The 20,270-nt window shown below is 47.6% G+C and overlaps 1 protein-coding gene across 1 annotated transcript in view; it reads left to right on the top strand.

Annotated features, from left to right (window-relative positions):
* LOC138528535 (folate receptor alpha-like) overlaps positions 1 to 20,270 on the top strand; it is a 121,054-nt gene that overhangs the window by 45,849 nt on the left and 54,935 nt on the right. The window contains exon 2 of the mRNA XM_069640292.1: positions 1,607 to 1,742. Coding sequence (XP_069496393.1) covers positions 1,614 to 1,742 — 129 coding nt within the window. The 5' untranslated portion in view covers positions 1,607 to 1,613. The remainder of the gene's footprint in view (positions 1 to 1,606; positions 1,743 to 20,270) is intronic.

Here is a 20,270-nt window from a genome sequence, read left to right as displayed (position 1 = left end):
TATTCCCATGGCATTGCGTTTCCCATTAGGAGTTGCTTGTCCTGATTGAAATTTTGTGATCAATCCTGCAGGTGCTTGAAGTGTGCCTAGGTCCGAATTTGTTGTAATTTTGATTTTTCCGATTGATGCTTTTGGGCTTCAACGCTTCCGGGTGTTAGGCAGTTTTTAAATTGCTCCCTTGTGTTGGTGGAAGCGGATGCTGGGACTTGCCGACTGCAGTGACGTGATGTCCCCAGTGAAGGTGTGCTGCACTATTTGTTGGTGTCATCTAGAAATGATGATTCAAGAATTTCAGCAAATTGGGATGCCTCAAATTACAGTCATTCAGACCGTTTCCGTTGCTCCATCTCTGTGGATTTCATTATAGGAAAGTAGCACTCCTTACCAGAAAGTTCATAGTTTTGGTTTAATCTTTTTCAGATTTTAAACCCTAATGGCGTCGAGAAATGGGGATGTATTTTAAGGACTAGCTTCAATTTTGGTAATATTTTTCTCAAACTACTATGGCTCCGCTACAGATTACTGGAATTTCAGCCCGTGAGTTAGTCAGCTGTGCTTTATCCACAGCTTAATGTCATTACAGCACATCTGATTTGAGAAGCGATAGTCGCACACTAATTAAAATGAGGTGGGTGGACCAAAAGGGATTCCGAGTATTGCCGTACATCAACCGAAATCTGATGACGAATAGACCAATCCTCACCCACGGAGTTCAAATCAATTTTCAAACCACTTGGAGGACTTTGAGCCATCTCTGCTTGGCCTTCAGGTCAGGTAGCAGCATAGGACGCCCCACAGATTCTAGGGCGAGAGAAGGAACCAATAAGATCAAAATTGCAGTTCTGCTCCCACAGACATTAAATCGTCCCACACCACTGCCATCCTTGCCCTATAGCCACATCCTGTGAAACTCCCCCCCCCCCCCCTCTAATTAAAGAATATAGGCCACGCTTTTTTTGGATTCTAGACCGACCTCTAAACTGGTTAACTGGAATGGTCTGATTAACTGAAATTTTCCGATTGTGTGGCAAGCTGGATAGTGTTTAGGGGCCAGTAAAGAAATCCCTTTCTTACTTGAAATTCAGAGCAACGGGATTGTCTGAGAACGATGAACTTATGATACAAGATGAAGCGGGCTAAGATGATCAGCTGTCGTTTAATAAACCTGGTAGGTACCGTGTTAAAGAAAATCGGATCTGCAGTTGCCTTTAAGGATAAAGGTATGCTGCACTCAATAAGCTTTAAACGGATTTGAGCAGAACTTGGACCATGGGGTCAGTGTGGGGGTTGTTCTTCATGGACCAGAGTAAAAGAGGCAGCAGAACCACATTATGGTAAACTGTTAGACAGGCTGGCTGCCTTTGGCTACCATTACCATTCCATGGTGACCAAGCGGAAAATATTTGTCATTGACGTTTCAAAGTATGGTTCCACATCAACCGTAAAACACTTAGCTGAATCTGTTGCAATGTAAAACTATAGTCCAATTCTTTCTCTAAAACAGATCTATATTTTGTCTCCTCCTACTGGGCTACGTGTAAAGGGATCTGCTTCAGTTAAAACTGCTCTCAATGTTTTCAATAACCGTTCTTCCTCTCGTTTCCAGGTCAATCATGGGATGGATTTTGTTCTGGTTGTTTGCAGTTTTTGTTGTGGATGCTAAAGAAAACGTACTTAACATCTGCATGAACGGCAAGCACCAGAAAGAGGAACCTGGTCCAGAGGGAGAGATGTACGGGCAGGTAATTCCAGCTTCATTCCTAACTTGCCTGCATGCTTAATCTAAGTCCTCCTAGTGCTACATTGGAATAATTGTGAACTAGAGGTGGTGCCAAATTCCAATTATTTGTTATTTTTAAAAAGGGTTGCTAAATTTTTACAAATGTGGTTGAATTGCTGGTGCAGCACAGTTCCACCCCCTCCCCCCCCCCCCCCACTGTGTGTTACTGCTGTAGGCTCCACTGTGAATCGTGCACAGTTTCACCCTTTGACTTCTGAGTCAAACTGGGGTCTGAAAACAATGAATCTTTCCTTTTTTCCCCCTGTGTGCAGGGAAAGGATTTGGTACAATTCCAGCTCAGTCTTTCTATCACGTAACTCTCCTCTTACGTTTACTGATCTTTAGCTCTTGCTTAAACTCATCCCATCTTTCCCCTTTGTTTACTTTGCCACTATTTACCACATTGGATTGTGAGTAGGTTCTACTACTCCTCTACAGTGTCTTCGGGCTGCATCTAGGCCACGCCTAATGTTGCGTCTCAAGCATGTCACAAACCACTCCTTGGCCTTCCCATGGGTACCACAAAATGCACAAGAACCGCACTGGTTTACCTTGGCTATGTTTGGCACCAATACAGACTCCCTACGATAGTCCTTTAAAAGAAACTTCTGGAGCCCATGTTTAACCCTACGAGTTAGATATCCTAATTGTCATTTAGTCCGATAACCACAGCTCATCACCGAGTCCATTCACACACCAGTTCTGCTCCAACCTTGCCTGCTTCTCGCGCACTTTGGGGGTCTGAAAGGAATTATGGCTTTTGTGGCGCCTGTATGTGAAGACTGGCCAGGTCCTGCGTATGAGACGATGGATCGGGTTTTCAGAGCCCATAAGGGGAAGCTCCTTCCAATTTTAAATTGGAGAGGTTTCATTTCTCACCTCCCGCTCCAAGTCCATAGGATATCCATTTTAGTATCATGCTTGCGGCTAGCACTGATGGGTGGAAGCACTGCTGCGTCCCTTCTGTTTTTCAAGTCTGTGGTCCTGTCACTGGTCACATCTGAAGCCCGGCCTGGTGATTAATTTGAGTGGTGTATCTCTCCACTTGTGCCACTGAGCCTTTCTTTGTTTGTTGTTGTTACTCCCTTACACACAGGCACACCACGCTGAACGTCTGCTTACTTTATTTCTCATACACAAACTAATGGTTCCTCTCTTTGATCTCCTCCACGGTCCCTCCCCAGCTTCTCGTTCCGTCTCTCTTAAGGTGACGGTGTCCAGATGGTCCATAACAACCCCCCCCCTTACTTATCGAAGTTTGTGGTCTACATCTGTTCGATGAGACTGGGAGATCTGTGTACGGCACTCTGGGGCCGGCCCTGTGGATCTCTGGCATCCTCATCTGGGGCCTTTAGCGTGGGATCATCAGGTGGCTCGGTCTGGGGTTCCTCTTCACCTGCTTCCTGTTCCATCACGGGCATCTCTTCGTTGGGGTCTTCTTGGAACAACTTACAGTAAAATTATGCTTTTCTGGTGATCTCTCCACCCTCTCCGGTGGCTGTTATCATTGGCCCTTTGACTTCAGTAACCACGAGGGGATCGAGTCTGTATCTGGAGCCAGTTTTCTGCTGTTGGGCCTGTCTGACCAGTACGACCTCGCCGACCGGGATTTGATGTTCCTTGGCCATCCGCTTTTGATCCGCCATGCTTTGGCTTTCCTTCTCTTCTCAGCCTCCTGTTTCCTGATCTCGCTGTCTTCAGCCAGGGTGTAGTCTTCCAGTTGCCTTAGTCCTGTCCGAGGAGCTCTGACAGGGTTTGGGCAGTTTTTTTTCATGAGGGGTGTTTCTGTAGCTCAACATCTGGGATATGGCTTGGGGGCATGGACACCAGGTCTGCGGCCGCTTTCTGGCTTGTCCTCTTCATAGTTGCCATGAATCACTCCACCATGCCGTTGGCCTGCGGCCACAGTGGGGTGATCCTTTGATGGTGGAACCCTAAGTGCACTGCAAACATCCTGAATTCATGTCCTTGAACTGAGGGCCATTGACCATCTTTGATGTTGGGGACAACCCATTCACTGAATAGTTCGACCCCCTACCTGGTGGAATGCTGTTTACTGGACGTGCTTCACCAGGGGAAACCAGGAGTACACTTCCATGGCCACCAATAGATGGCCGTCTTCCAGGGGCCCATGAAAGTTCTTTGCCACTCTTTGTCTGGGTCCCCTGGTTATTGGAACTGTCTGGGGCAGGCATAGGGGTGTGCTCGCTGCTGTAAACTGGCACAGTGGACAGTGTCTTGGTGTATCCTCGACTATTGTGTCCATATATGGGAACCACCCCTGGTTGCGTAAGATTTTCTTTGTGTTGGCTACTCCCCTGTGTCTTTCATGCGCAATGATAACTAAGGAGATACTAAGACTGTTGAAGGCCACTAGCCGTTTTCCTCTCTGGAGTGTTCCATGTTCTGTCGTGGCTAGTTCTCTGTATCCTCACCAGGTCTCTCCTATCCACCTCCCTGTTTTCAAAGCTTTCTGTGGCTGTGTGCCGCCATCTGTTGATCTTTGTGAGTTAGATGGCTGCCCGAATGTCAGTCCTGCACTTCTCGGTGAACAGATCCTTTGTGATGGCAGGTGGCGGGACATTCATGGATAGGTAAGTGATGTACGATTCCACCTCAAGCTGCATATTGCTGTCTGGTATGCTCCCGGGGTGCCTTGACAGGTATTCTGCGGGTTGGCGTCCCCTCCTGGCTTGTGGACGATGGTGTAGTCGTACTCTTGTAGGCAAATGCCCCACCATTCTAGCCGTGGCAGCATCTTTATTTTAGGGTTCCCAAAGAGTGACAACAGTGCTCGATGGTCTGTAATAAGGACAAATGTTCTCCCGATGGTGAAACTTCACGCCCAGACTGCAGCTAGGCTCTCATGTTCAGCCTGGGAATAGGCTTGCTCACTGGAAGTGAGTGCTCTGCTGGCATACGCTACTCTGCACGTTTCATTCTTCTGGTGTGTGTTGGTCTGGGCTAGGATGGTGCCTAGTCCCACTGGGCTGGCGTCAACTGTAATCTCTGTATCCCACTTAGGGCTGAAGATTGCAAGCTGGTGCTTGTTTGCCAGTTCTCGTTTGATTGTGTAGAAGGCGTCTTGACGGTGTTCATCCAATGTGAAGGGGAAATCTTTCTTGAGAAGCTGTCTGAGTGGGTTGGTTAATTTTGCTTAATGAGGTATATATTGGGCACAATATCCTGCCATTCGGAGGAAGGATTGTAGTTCTGACACGTCTCTTGGGGCCTCCAGATTGACAATGGCACTGATTTTTTTTTAATTTTATTTTTTATTTTTTTTCTGGATCTGCTCCGATCCCTTGATCGGAAAAGATGTGTCCAAAGAAACGTAGGCTGTGCTTGTTCATGGTACATTTTGGGCCATTAAGGGTGAGGCCGGCCTCGTGGAGGATGGTGCACACCTGTCTGTGCCTCATTGTGGTGTTCCTGGGTAACTCCGAACACTAAGATATTGTCACTCTAGTTGAAAGCGTTGGTGACTGGTGTTATCAACCTGCATATTGTCTCCTGGAATATCTTGGCTGCGGAGGATATTCCGAAGTTGAGCCGCTTATAGCAGAATAAGACTTCATGTGTCGTGAAGGTTATCAGCCTTGAGGTGGGGGTCAATGACCAGCTACTGGTAGCCTTGGTTCAGGTCTAAATTCGAGAACTGGGTGGCCTGGTTAAGTCTTACCAGCATGTCCATGGTGTCTTTCTCTTTGGATTGCAATATTTGGGATCCTCCTATCCACGCAGAGGTGAAGGCGCCCATCGGCCTTGGGAACTACTAACAAAGACACTCAGGGGTGGGTCCCTCGACTCTTTCAATGATATCATTGTCTAGCAATAGTTGTAGCTTGTGTGACACTTTGGCCTATAGATAAAATCCTATCCTTCAAGGGTGTTGCGGTACGGGCCATACCGTGGGATCAATCTGAAGTCTGAAGATGGGATCCTTTAACATGCCTACGCCCTTAAATAGACTTGGAAACATTGTTTTCAGTTCATCCATGTGGAGTACCCTTTGGGATAGGGTTCGCACGGTCGGAGTCTGTGGCGGGAGGCCCTGGATCGTCTCGGACTGGTCATACTGAATGTCAATGAATTGTAGGGCGGTGGCCATTTTTGTAACTAAAGAGACCTCTCTTGGTCATAGGGCTATGTATGACATGAATTGTGACGGGAACACGTCCTCTGTGCACCAGGTCGCAGAAGAATTGTCCCTTGGATTGTAGCAGACGGGTTGCTCGCCTTTGCAAAATGCAAGCTTGAGATGGTAATAATGGGTATGTGTCCGCTATGGTTCTGTATGTGTTCTCATTCTTCACGTTGACCGTAGCTCCTGTGTCAATGAGGAAGGGTGTATGGAGTCCCCCGAGGTGCACTGTCAACTTTGGGACCGTACTGTCATCGGAAGTATCAATTATGAGCCGGACGTATTCCCTGCTGTACCGGTCCTGTTCGTAGCACTGTTCTGTGCCTGGTGGATCTTCTGTTGGAGGGTTCTCGTAGGGGTCATCTGTGGTGACTTACTGCCAATAGTCTTCCCCTTGATAGGATTGTGAGTGAAAGAGGTGCTCTGGGGTGTCGAAAGCTCAGTCTGGCATGTCGACTTGTAAATTCTCCATGGCTCGGACAAACCCTGGGTGTGTCGTATATGCTACTGTGTTTCTATTGAGGCTGGGCCTTGCATTCTCTCTCTCCCTGGGTACAGACATAGGTTATGTGGCCTCGTTGGGTCATAGCTCCTGGGGGGAGTCCATTGGGGTGGCGGTCTGTATGCTGGCAATGGTGGGGCCCTTTCCCGGCACATGATTTGCAAATGGTTTTCCTGGCCGCACCTCATGCACGTTTGGCCAATGGCAGGGCATTGACCCTTGTGTGCGAATTCAAACCCACACCTGTAGCATTGTCTTTCAGGTGGGGCTCGGCGGCTGGTGTTCCATGCGTCATGGTGTGACTGGCTGTCGGGTCTGCCCTTGCTGGTTGCTGACTATGGCAGCAAGTGTCTGTTTGTTTTCTTGGGGTTCTCAATATTGGCCTCCTGTACGTCGACCCGTTCGTAGACCCTTGCCAGCTCTGCGATTTCCTGAAGCGGGAGGGGTTTCCTCGCAATTCCTAAATTGCGAGGACACACACACCCTTCCTTCACCACACCCTTGGTCTGATGGCTTCATCATTATTTCCCAAAGTCACAATACGTTCTCTTTCTCTGGAGACGTAGTATGATAATGATGTTATTTATATAGCGCCTTAATCCAAAGCGCTTTACAGAGCACATATTTACATACAATATCACCTAACCGAAATTGGTACTCATTTATCGACCTTGGAAGGATGAAAGCTGAGTTGGCTTTCCAGGATTCAGACCTGCAGATCACGCTCAGATTGCATCAGCAAGCGCTCAACCCGCTGAGCTATCGTACGAGTTTATGACAGTCCAATTGTCACTTAACTTATTACCTGTTAATTACCTTATGACTGTCTCATTGGGTGAACTGACGTCCATCCACTCCTGCCATCTTTGGCCTTGATCTTCCTGTGGCTCCAAGGTGAACGGGTGTGGGCTGCGTAAGAAGGACACCGGGTTGGTGGGGGCTACCCCTGCGGCCACAGTGCAGCTGCATCTGCTACTCCTGCCTGAGACCTCTTTTCCTCTTCTCACCGTGATTGCTGTGCCCGGGTCACCTTTGCTCGGGGTGCTGGGACGCCCTCTCCACTCTTCGTAGGGGTTGTGGCGTGCACATGTTGATGCTAGGGGCAGTGTGTGGGCAGCTGGTAGGGCGCAGTGAGCCTTATGGCATGTGGTGGCACTGACTGGCACTTAACCTCCTGGTGTGGGCTGATTAGCCCAGGACGGGCGAGTTGTGTTGGGCAGCCGGCTTTCTTTGGGGTCGTGTAGCATGCAGCGTGTGGTGTCCTGCAGCTGGGGTGGGGTGGGCTCAAAGACTCTCATTGTCACATAGTTTGGGCTCAAGACAAGGGAATCCGATGTAGGAAGCTCGTAACCCCTGTGACTGAGAGGCCTGACCAAAGGGCATTAAAATACAGGAACATTGACGCTTGGGTAGTACATGAGCTGGGTTTCAAAGCTAAAAACAAATGACAGTCCTGACAAGTCCATGATTGGTACTGTGGTGGGTCGGAAGATGTCGGACTCTTTCTGGACATTCTAAATTGCATAAAAGTAAGAACACTGCCTACCTTTCCCTATTCTAAAGTGGTGTCCCTACCTATCTAAAGGAACTAAAGGTGTTTGTCTGTCGTCGGGAAGTCTCAAAGAAAGAGAGGTCTTCCATCCAAAACCTAGTTGGACTTGATTCTCCTGATGTACCAGTCTTTTCACTGGCCTGTTTGTATCCATGTCTTTGATCCTGTTCATATTTGTCTCGTAACCTTCAGTTATAGTCTCTTTAATCCTTTTCATTAGCCTTTGTAATTCTTCCAACACGCTGGAGTTTAATATTCTCTTTAGGGAAGTATTTATGCCAACCTTCCTGATCCTTCCTCACATGTTGCTTGGGATTTTTAGGAATCGCACAATTGATCCAGGCTTTCTCGGCTTTGCTGAGGTTTCTACTCATTAGCTGCCTAGGTGGGGGAGCCAGCCAATCAGGTGGTTGGGAACACAGGCTTAAACTGATGGTGTAAGCCTGCATTTCAAGCATGCTGGTGTAAGCCCACTTTCCAAGCTGCCTGTTCGCGGCTCCCCTGCTGCCGTCTCACCTCCACCTTCCGTCTATTTTATTTTTCTTTATTAACACCCCCGCACCCAACTTACCTTATCTCTGCTGTGGCAGAAAGCAGAGCGGAAGGTGCAGTACCATGGACGTGGCATGACTTTGTCTATACTTGTAAAGTTTACCATTAGCAGAGGGGTGGGGAGGTGGGAGAGGTTAGGAGTAACAGAAAACACGCCTTGAGAAGCTTCCGGAACTTAAGGAGATCCAGTTCAAGTCAGAGGGGGGGCAGGGAGACCATTCCAGAGGGAGGCCCTTGCGGAAGAGAGGGATCTACCTCCCCCACCCCCCTACTGGGTTGGAGCTAGAAGACCGAAGGGCTCTAGCAGGAAGGTATTTGGGGAGAGAGTTGGGTGTAGTGGGGTCCCAGGCTCCAGAAAACCTTGTGGCACTTGATCCTCGCAGCAACCCAGAGCCAGTGGAGAGATTCAGGCCTGGAGAGATGCAGCCCCTGGACTTGAGGCAGCCTTTTCTGGATTAGTTGAAGTGGGCGAAGGCAGGAGGAAGGCAGATTGAGAAAGAGCCTGTTGCAGTAATCGAGCCTAGAGAGAACCAGGGCTCTGGAGACGGTGAGCTTCTGGGGGAAAGTGATGAAAGGAAGAATACCACTGAGGAGGTGCAGCTGGTAATGGGCCCAATTGGCAAGGTCTGTGATGTGAGGAGAGATGTAGAGGGCAGTGGGTTTCAAGCATCTCACTCTGGCCTTCAGCCACTCTTCGAAAGTCGTGGGCTCTGCGACTGCTCTCTGGTCCACCTCTTCAAGGTGTGCTCGCTTAGGGGCCCTGAGGCTACCCTCTGCCTCTCTGGCATCCCCCACTCGTCCAAGTCTGTGTTTTCTCTTAGAGATATTCTTGTTTCCCTCTTAAGGCTGATGCCTGACTTTCTGCCAAACGGCTATATAGTACATTAGTCTTTATCAATTGGCCCCATGTGTGCTACTAGGCTGGGTGCCTTGTCCCCCTAAGGGGAAGTCTCTCCCATTGCGGTCCCAATTGCCAAGAATCCTACGGAGTGTCTTGCAGAGCGGAAGCACCTCCCTGGCCTTAAAGAGGGAGACTCCCCTTTGAAAGAAGAGACCATTAATTTTGATTCGTCGCAGTACCTAGTTCATTGTTTTAAGTGACTGCAACTCGTTTCTTCCCTTCCTCCGCCCTGAGGCATCCATCAACTCCTTGAAGGTTAACAGTTTTTTTAAAAATACTTACATTTCGGAGCAGAATTCTTTCATTTGAACTGATTGTGCAGAAGCCCTGTACTTAAGAGCGGTCTGAGTTCTGAGATTATGGGTCTGATACCAATCTGTCTTGAAAGGAATAGCTGCATTTTAGCAAACGGACCCAAAAAACAGTAGCAACATGATGGTGCATCAGCCATTTTTAAACTTCTTACACTTTGGTGGCCTTTGGGGTGGCATCCCATTGCCAAAATTGTGGAGTACTCCTAAGGTCCAACACAGTTTTCTGTTAATAGAAATGTGTTCCAGTGAATATACCCATTTCTGAATATTATGTTAAGAACTAAATTGGGTGTGATGTATAATAAAGAACCATCCGCTTCCCCGCCCACACCACACAGTCCCCTGCAAGCATTTAAAAAGAAAATGGCCACCTGAGACCCGAGGCACAGTCGGTGGGTTTAGGTGACGGTTTGCTAGAAAAACATTGGCGCTTTGGCGCTTTGATGGATTGATTTTGCCATTCGATATGTATTCTGTGCCAGGACACAACTTCTCCTGGGCTATAAAGGAGTTTGATTTGATGCTTTCCATGTGCTCATGTCTGGCTTGCCAACATGCAGGCAGCATATAGGACACAGGAATAAATGCTTGCGAGTGGTCACGGCAAAGCTTAAATGGAACCTTGTGTTCTTTAGCTGCTTACAAAAGTTCCAATAAGATTGTTCAGCTCTTAGCACTGGTGGTAGTTTGTTCCAGCATTTCGCAGCGATGACTGGGAAACTGGTTCCCCCGGCTTTGGTTTGCCTGAATCTTGGGAGTGATGAGACCGTGTGTGTTTTGTGATCTTGTTAGTCTCGGAGCTTGGGCCTTACAGACTTTCTGTGACGGGTAAGTGGGGACGGGAGGGCAGTGTTAGACAGGCACTTGCGAATGATGGACCGCATTTTGAAAGTCATACGGTCTTGAATGTGGAGCCACTGTGCAGCTATTCTGGCTGCTGAGATGTGCTCACGTCTCGGAAAGCATTGTTTTGGATCACTTGCATTTTGTGGATGTTTTGCTTGGAGGGGCCAATGAAGAATGCTGCAATAATCTAGCCTGGAGCCAATCAAAGCCTGAGTGATGGTGAGGCAGCTCTTCTGCAGGCATTGATGATTTCTGATGTGTAAGCCGCAGAGGAGGCAATGACGTTAACCTACTGAGTTAAGGAGAGTGATTCATCCAGATGGAGACTGGTATTTGGATCGATCGTGAAGGAGCCGTAGAGGCTGCTGAGGCCCTTTATGACTGTGGAGGAGCCTACAAGGAGGATTTGCGTATTGTCATCGTTCAGAAATAGCATGTGGGATGCCATCCATTCCTGAATGGTGTGGTAGACCGCAAGTAGCGTGGCAGTTGTCAGAATGGGGGAATAGAATTTGTGTCTGCATAGTTCTTGGAGGCGACACCATAAGAAGGCTAAACAGGGGTTTGGTGAAAATGTTGTAGAGGGTGAGTGAGACACAAGACCCATGAGGAACTCCGCATGAGAGCTGGGATGGATGCTTGCAGTTCCTGGGAATACTCCTCTGTTTGCCAGAAAAGAGGATATCCAACTTGTGACATCCTCTGAGAAGTTTGCGACTGAGGTGAGATGCTGGCATGAGATCTTGTGGTCTACCAGATCAAATTCTGCAGAGCGGTCTAGGAGGTGGGCAGGCTTTCTGCTGTCTTTGATTTTGTCAAGCTGATTCTTTAAGTCTAGCGAGGCTGATTCTGTGCTGTGACCAGGGGGTGGGAGGGGGAAGCAGATTGGCAGATACCAGGATACTCTTGGTCTCCAAGTAATTGTGGATTTGGAGGTGTGCTGCATAGTCCAAGATCTTAAGGAGGAAGGGAACTGTGGTGATAGGTCTGTAGTTGTTTGGTATCGTGGGGTGCAGAGTGGGTTTCTTTAGCAGAGGAAGGACCCAAGCGTCTTTCAGATTGGCGGGAACTGCGCAGGAGGCCAATGAGGCATTGGTGAATGACCTGATAAATGGAAAGGGGCAGTTTGCACAGTCTTTAATGATAGATGTGGGGCATGCGTCACCTTTACACTTGTAGGCCTTCAAGCCTTTTAGGATGGAGGTGGCTTCCTCTTCAGTCATGGGCTTGAATGAGAAGGGATGGTGGGCAGATGTGGTGGGAGGTGGAGCGTTGTGGGCTTTGGTCTGTGTGGTGTTGCTGATGGAGTTCTGCTGGAGTATGATTTTTATCTTGCAGGGAGGATGTTTTGCCTAGGAGGGCTTTCTGTATGATTGAGCACCATACCTTGTCTTTGAGGTTGGGATGAGGTGATGCTGGGGTTTCTACATCTCTTAAGATGTAGAATAACTAGTGTATGTTGGACTTTGTGATGCTGAAAATGCATTGGAGGGACAGGGCCTCCCTGTCCTTGTCATGTAGTCCTTTTTCATGTGTTCTGTATTGTTTTCTGCCCAGGAGTCCATGTGGGACTCCTGGCAGTGCAGCTCTTCCTCTTCCTCTTTTTGGTTTGGTGTACAGACCCTTGGGATACCCTTATGGCACGCATGGGTGGGGGAACACCCGTGTGCCCCTAGTGTATGTTCTTGGGCACGTGTGTGCCCCACAGAGCAGGGTTTGGCCGGTTGGCAGCTCCTTGCTGAATTTGACAGGTGCTCGGAGTATCCTCCATTTTGGGATACCTAGGCCCTGCCATTGGAATGAGTTGATTCCTAATGGAAGACAAGATGGCCTCTTGCTTTCTATTGCATGTTACCTTGTTTTTCCCAAAGTCCTGGGAAGCCCTGACTCTGTCCCTTCCCCCTGACTGGCCGTTGGCTGGAAGTTTCATATATGGTATTGTGGGGAAGTCCAAGTCAGGCTGGCTGGAGCCTTCCCAGTGACTGTATGTTGTGGGTACACCCTGTGGGTGGGACCTGGGTGAATGAGTGTGTGACCAATATGCCCTTCATGTTATGGGTGTCTGGTTTCTGGTATGTAATACAATGAATGCGACAGCCGTGCCCGAAACTGGTATGAATGCAGCGTGGAGTGCTGAATGGTTGTGTGCTTGTCCCAATGCACATTCCTTGTTGTGAGTGTCTGGAGGGAGGAGAATGGCCTGAATGCCCTGTGATTCTGCTTGGCTGCCTGAATGCCCTTCTGAGTGATTGGTTGCCTGAGTGTGAACCAGCGGAATGAATGAGAGACAGAACAATATATATGGGGGCCTCTCACTGCTAGAATTCGTTCAGAAGCTGAAGTCGAAAACTTGATGCTTGATCTCGAACGCCGAGCCCGAAGAAGGTTGACTGCTGTTACCTTCACTGCAATCTGAAAGCTGCTGTGCCGTCGAGACTGATCCGAGAGAAGACCTGGCTAGAAGACCCCTTCCCGAGCTACAAGGGACCATCGTGCACCGCTAACCTTCGCCGAAGTGCCCTGGAAGCCAGCCTTTGAAAGTCTGTCAAGCGGAGACTGGAACCGCCGAGGAGAATGAAGAGAAGCACTGGACAGCAGTCGACCAGGGTTCGCAGGTTTGCTTTAACCGCTGGAGGCCCGTCAAAGCCGTGTTGCCCAGAAGCGGGACAGCTTGATGCTGCACCGCCGATGACCGGAGCCGCAACGCTCTATTGATTAAAGACACTTTGAATTCAAGGACGCTCTCGCCAGCATCGCCGACTGCTTTGTCCCACTGGAGAAAGTCCAGGCCGCAGAGGAGCATCTGCCGGTGGGTTTCCCGCCAGCCGAAGACCGCACAGATGCCAAACGACTCGTTCTTCATAGACTCATTGTGGCAACAAACCATTGTCGTCCAGGTGCACCGCATGCCTCCTCTTCGCAGGGCGTCCATGACCGATCGTCGACTAGCAACGCCAGGACCGAAGCTGCTGCCTCAACGCCTTTATTCACCATTCTTCGAGGGATCTTGACGATCCGTGGCTCCTGCCTTTAAAGGGAGCTGCTCAAGAAGGATCCGTCGACAATCCGAAGTTGAACTCTAGTATTCCAGGTACATTGGGGTGGTAGAACTATTTTAGAAGGAAATAAGACTTCTAGAAACAATCTATGGACTGGGCTTGTATTGGATCTTTATTTACAGGTTACCCAGATGAGGGGGCTGTGCCTGGTGGTAGGGGCCCAGTATTTCTGCCTATTGTTTGACCAACTGCTTTTCCTCCAATGTCTATTGTTGGTTCACATTATTAACTGATTTGTATGACATTTGAACTGAGTACAGTTAATGCATTTTAATGGAATCTAATAAGTAATTGTGGTACCACTTGGAGACTGTATGGCAAAGTGTGTTATTGTGATTATATAAATGGGCTCAAGTTATGTACACAAAGAACTGTGTTTTCACTAACATAGTGTGTGGACATTCCTTTTTGGGTGCTTGGGGACTACACTGTACTTATGAAGCAGCCTGCATCACCTCCTGAGAGCCTAAGTCTTGGTTGCTCATCCATGTTACCAATTTGAACACCCTAGCAGGTGTTGCTCAATCTTGATTGGTCAATCTGCGGGCTATACGAACTGGTAAACCCCCCAAATCGGATGTTCGCAAAGCAAGCAGCTTCAACGTTGTATTCTGCAACGTTGAAGCTGCTTGCTTTGATGTATGTGAAAGTGCTCATATACACCCGCTGTGCATATGAACTCTTTCACATACACCAAAGTAAGCAGCTTCAATGTTGCAGAATACAACGTTGAAGCTGCTTACTTTGGTGTGTATGAAAGTGTTTATATACACCCGTGTTCTCAATACCATTTTTGTAAAATAACAAATGTCGTTATTTTACATAAATGCTGCTTAGATTTCAGGATTGCGCCCGTTATGACAAACGTGCGCAATCCTGAAGGTCCACTGTCGTGCACTAAAAGGACACACAGGCCCACTTGAAAATACTGGTCGAGGTTGGGTGTACTGATTTGGCGCATTGAATCCTGCTCTTTAGCACATTCATTGCACCAAGTTCAGAATCTGGCCCTGAGGGTGTTCTAATAGCTTTATAGACCTGCAGCGAGGGCCGTACTGGGTGTTCTGGTCCCTCATACCTCGTGAACTCTGTCTTCAGAGCCCATAACGCCTGGTACGGCCCTCACTGCAGTTCTACAAAGCTATAATAGAGAACCTTGGCTGGGGTACTGTGTGCTTTTACTGTGCCATATAGAGAGCAGGAATACAGATGCACCCCCACTCCCAAACTCCCCCTCCCCCCCACCGTCTTTACAGACTTGGCATTAGTGATTCTGTTGTTCTATGTGCTTTTCGCTAGTTTCTTCTGAGGTACTCTGCTACACTTCCATCTGTGGAATCTACGTAACCAAAGACATGTAAATTAATAGAACAAAAATAGGAAAACGACAGATATTACAATTCCTGGGTAACGGGAAGGGTGACGTGATTATGAATTGTTTGGTTATAAAGAATTTGCAACATAAGCATGCACAAATTATAAAATTTTAAAAGATGTGGATGTTCGAGAATTCATATGCCAGTCTATCATATAGTTTTAAAAGACAATGTGCGTGCTGTTATAGCAGTAGAAATCGGTGTGTGTATATATATATTACACACACCTGGCTTTGTGTGCGATGGAACACAGTTGGAACAGCATTGGCAAGTAACTTGGAGTGAGTCTGTGGCAACCCTTTTTAGTGAACTTTGATGTTTCATACATATGTTCAGAGAAGTGTATGCTGCACATGCATAATCGATTACTCCTCATCCTTGGATCGGCTGTCAAGCTCAGAAATTGGGTAGCCGCAGATGAGCAGCCATGATCATATCAAAGATCTGTCCTTCGGGGGAGAAAGTGCAGCACTGAACCAGGATTCTTAGTATGGCTGAAATTGGGACAGCCAAAAAGCAATACAGGATGGCATTGTTTGATGCTTCAGAAGATCTGATAAATTATAAAAGGAAATTATCCAAGTATTCAACTGATTTATAAAACAATAAATACCTTTCCCCAATGCGTATTGGTGGATGACATCCCTGCAAGCCACTTTGACCTGCCAAGTTCATCACCTTCTCACTGTTTTTCACATGCAAAAAAACACCAGTCTTTTGAACATCCATGGTGCCACAAAGGGTGAAGACCATACATTACGTAGTTCAAATATATCATGGAAAGCAGAAGGATCTATTCCTTTTAAAAAGTTGAAAATGGAGGGAAGTAGGTTAAAATGCACTTAGTTGATAAAGATGGGTTCAATTACTTGTAGTTTATACAAATATACATGGGATTCTGCAATGGAGACCAGTAGCAGTGCAATGATGAGAACTGTAGTTGTCTGTCTTGCTAAGGGTTTGAAGTAGTTGATAGACTGTGACAAGTGGGTGTGTATAGGAGTTTGACGTGTGGAAGGACAGCCCTTAATTTTCGAGCGGTGTGATCTACTATCGGGGACATGCCCTAATATGGCTATGTGTAAGCTTTGAGGTAGGTGCAGGAATGAAGATGTAAACGTTCGTAAACATCTGGGCACACCAGACCGTTGTGAATGCAAGGACTAGATGAGAATTGACTTTGATAAGGGTGGGCGGGGGGAGAAGCGTGAAGTGAGTAGAATAGGTCCAGGCCTTCGTCAACTGTGACATACATATGTTGATTCAATGGGACGGGGGTCTTCCAGTGGCTGTGTGGGGAGGAGTAGCATGACACTGGGTCTTGTGTGGCCAAGGGTAACTAGATGGAAGACTCCTTTGAGGTGCACATTTTCTCCTGCACCTTTTTATGTGCAGCACAGTTTGCCCACCCACCCCCATTGTGAGCGCATGGCTAAAGTGAGAAATACCTTTTTGAAAAGGGAAGGCGGGTGGCAATTGGCATGAAGTCAGCGGAATGGTTTCAGGCCTTCAAACCGAGACATGCATACTTTGATTGAAGGGACCGGGTCTTCAAAGGGGAGTATGCAGACAACCGGTCTGGGTTGGCCATGTGACCATGGGTCGCTAGCCCACGTTGGGTTGTACATTGAGTAGGTCTCTGGGAATTGCATCCTAAAAACCCACCCCAATGAGAGCGCATGGACAAAGTGTAAACTGTCTTTTTATAAGGGAGTGGTGGTGGGGTAGATTCTGACAGTCTGCATACGTAATATAGTAACGCAGTCAAAGCAGTACTAATAACTTATGTTGATGGAGCATATCCTTTTTTATTTATAGACTCTTATGTATTGTTGGTCAGATAGCACATCGGGCTGAGCGCTTGTTCTGATTTCTGTGCGCAGCCTACTAATGCAGGTTTGAATCCCGGCAGGGCCACCTCAGCCTTCTGAGGTCGATAAATTGAGTAGCATGCAGTGGGATAGAGATATCAATTATTATTTCAGCACTTGAATGCCTGCATGGTTTGTAGCGCCATATAAAACTAGATGTTATATGATGTTCGTGACTTTGAGAAACGTATACTCACATTTCATCAAATTAGATTATTACTTTTATTTGAAAAACAGTGTCAAGATTGTTCCCATTTCCTTATTCCATGAAGCAAAGGAAATCAGCTATGTGATCTCCTATAGAATGGGTCTTTTTTTTTTCTTTTCTTTTTTTATTCTTTGAAATTCAGGGTTCCGATTGCGAACTGCCCACTTCTTCTGTGGTAGTGTCTTCAGTCAATGAGTTGAATAAAGGCGCCGTGAGCGCCACCCATTGTTGTAAATCTTCACTGTTGTCTAGTTTCTGTTCTCGTAATGCGTTTTCCCTGGCCCATGATTCTGCCGTCGCCCACTTTTGAAGCGCTCCCTACCACAATGCTACACTTGGGCCTCTGCTGTTTTTCCACGCATGGCAATGCGTCTTTTTGCTAATATGTACATCAAATCTTTTAGCTTGTTCAGTGGTTTTTTTCTTTCGACTTTTGTTATATCTGCCCAAAATGCATGCCACCGGGGTTCGTACGTCCAGTTCTATGCCTAGTTTAGCCGCACTTGTAGTTATTTGTGTCCAAAAAAGTTGTATTTCTCGGCACCCTCAGAACATATGAGTCATTCCAGCTTCTGTTTCTTTACATTTAGGGCACTCTTTGGCCCCTGCCCCCTTGAACTTGGAAATTTACATCCGGTGTAAGGTATGCTCTGTTGGTGATGTCGAACTGTATTAACTGCAATCTGGCATTTCTGGAAACCTTTTTGTGGTAGTAGGTTATAGTTTTCCATGCCGTTTCCTCGAGTTCCATGCCCAGTTCTTTTTCCCATTTTTGCCTTGCATTTAAGCTCTTCATTGGATGTACTGTCCATTAGTATCTCATAGAGCTTCTATATCTCATGGCCCCCCTCAGCGACGTTTAGTGTGTTCTCTAAAGCCTCATGTTCTGTCTCCAGGTTCTTAATGTCGGGCCATTTTACCGTGAGCCTCTCAACACTGCTCTATGTAGTAGGAACTGACCTGTGGGTAGTCCCGTAGTTCCTTGCAGTTCAGCAAAGGTCAGAATCTTCTGGTTGTTCATCAGGTCGCTCAGTGTAGCTACTCCGCAGGGCTCCCACCCGTTTGTTATTTCCGGGTGGCCCCAGGGTCTGCCCATCATGGTTGCTGCTATTGGGGATCTGGGGGGAAACCGGGTCAATTCCATGATCTTACAGGCCCGTTTCCAGATTTGAATCCCGAGTTTCACCAAGTAGGGAAAGTTTTGTGTAGTGCTAGCCGGGGCCCAGAGTAAATGTGGGATGGCCGGTTGTAGGATTCGAGTGTCCGTCGTGATCTCGCCCGCCATCCATTTCCCTACGTGTCGCAATTTTCCTGCCAAGTAATAGAGTTCAAAATTGGTGATTTTCAGGCCTCCTTTTTTGTAGGGTCTCTGCAGTACTTGTAGTGCGAATCCCCCCCCCCCCCATCCCCCTTGCCAAAGGAATTGTCTGCAGAGCTTATCCAGGTCCCTGAAAAATAGTACGGGACGTAGTATGGAACGTTGCTTAAGCAGTGCAACAGCCGGGGTAATGCCACCATTTTGAGGAGCCCAGCCCTCCCTGCCACTGACAGAGGTAGTTTACTCCAGAAGTCCATTGATTTTTCTAGGCCCTCTCTAGCCCTCGCTGTGTTCAATGTGTATTCTATTTTGGGGTTTCGATGAATGGTGATTCCCAGGTACTTGGATGAGGTTGCCCTCCACTGGAGGGCCATGGCGGGGAGATTCTCGATTCTTTCCTCACCCATGGATCCCCGTGTGTCTGCAGAATCGATCTAGTGTCTCTAATACGAATGGTAGTATGTGTTCAGGGTTGTTCAGATACAGTAGTGTCATCTGTGTACATAGACACCAAATGTGGTACACTGTTTATTAGTATGCCCCCATCGCTATATTCCTGCCGTAAGTAGGCTGCTACTGGTTCTGAGGCAATGATGTATAACATCAGGGAAAGTGGGCATACCTGTCGTGTACCTCTGGGTAGCTGCCACTTATTAGAATACGTTTTCCCTGTACGCACGCTGGTCATTGGGCCCGTATTTATGATTTTAGTATATTTTAAGTAGACGGGTCCAATACGCATCTTCGCCATGGTGGCGTACAGAAAGTTCCATCTGACTGAATAGAAAGCCTTGGTGGCATCCAGGGATGCCACTGCGCACTTTTCGGGTCTGCCATTGGTGCTGTGAATAATGTGATGCAGTCTACGCAAGTTTTCAGAGATGGTCCGACCTGGCACGTATCCAGTCTGTTCTTGGTGGATCAGTAGAGGGATCACTTTCCTTAACTTACCCGCCACGAGTGCCGTCAGAATTTTATTGTCTTGATTTAACATAGACCAAGGCCTATACGAGCCACACTGCTCCATCTCTCCCAGGTTTTAGTAGTGGGATGATTACAGCCTCCCTCATGGAGTCGGGCAGGATACCTTCCTCGTACGCTGCATTAAATACTTTGGTGAGGAGTGGTGCCAGAACGTCCTCATATGCCTTGTAAAATTCACCTGGGAGCCCATCAGTCCCAGGGGCTTTACCAGAGTGAAGAGACCTGATGGTGACCAGGAACTCTTCTGGGGGAATGGGCTTGTCTAAGGCTTATGCCATGTGAGCATCTAACTTAACTTAATGATGTCTAGTACTACTTCTATTTCGGTGTCTGTAGCTGACGGTGTGTTGGCGTAAAGGTCTTGATAAAACTCTGAGAAGACTGTGTTTATCTCAGTTTATGTGTGCACAGTCTTGCCCGTTGGGGGTGAGGACATGGCATATCGGAGCTCTGGGGGCTTCCCGCTTGTATAGCCAAGCCAATAGTTTCCCTGGTTTGTCTCCTAGGGTGTGGCTCCTTTCCATATGTTTCGTGTAGCTAAGTTTCCCTAGTTTTTCCCAGTGTGATAAACAATCTTGCCTGAGCTCCACCTCCCTTTTCAAGTGATCTGGATCTGATTTAGCCCCCGCCTCATGTTCTTTCAATTCTCTTTCAGTGTGTGCTAATGTGTTTTCGATGGACCTTTGGGCCCCACCAACCCCCTCCCGGCAGCAGCAATTATTTCGCCTCTTATAACTATTTTGTATGCTTTCCAAACTGTACTAACATATCGTACACTGTCCTCACTTATATGTATAAATTCCTGCATGCTTTTTCTGATCTGTTCGCGTAAGGCGACATCTAGTAATGCCTTGCCTCTAAAC

The sequence above is a fragment of the Ambystoma mexicanum genome, chromosome 7q, assembly GCF_040938575.1.
Source record: "Ambystoma mexicanum isolate Mex_15411 chromosome 7q, UKY_AmexF1_1, whole genome shotgun sequence".
NCBI lineage: Eukaryota > Metazoa > Chordata > Amphibia > Caudata > Ambystomatidae > Ambystoma > Ambystoma mexicanum.
Note: the sequence above shows the minus strand (reverse complement) of the source record. Positions and strands in the feature narration are given on the sequence as shown.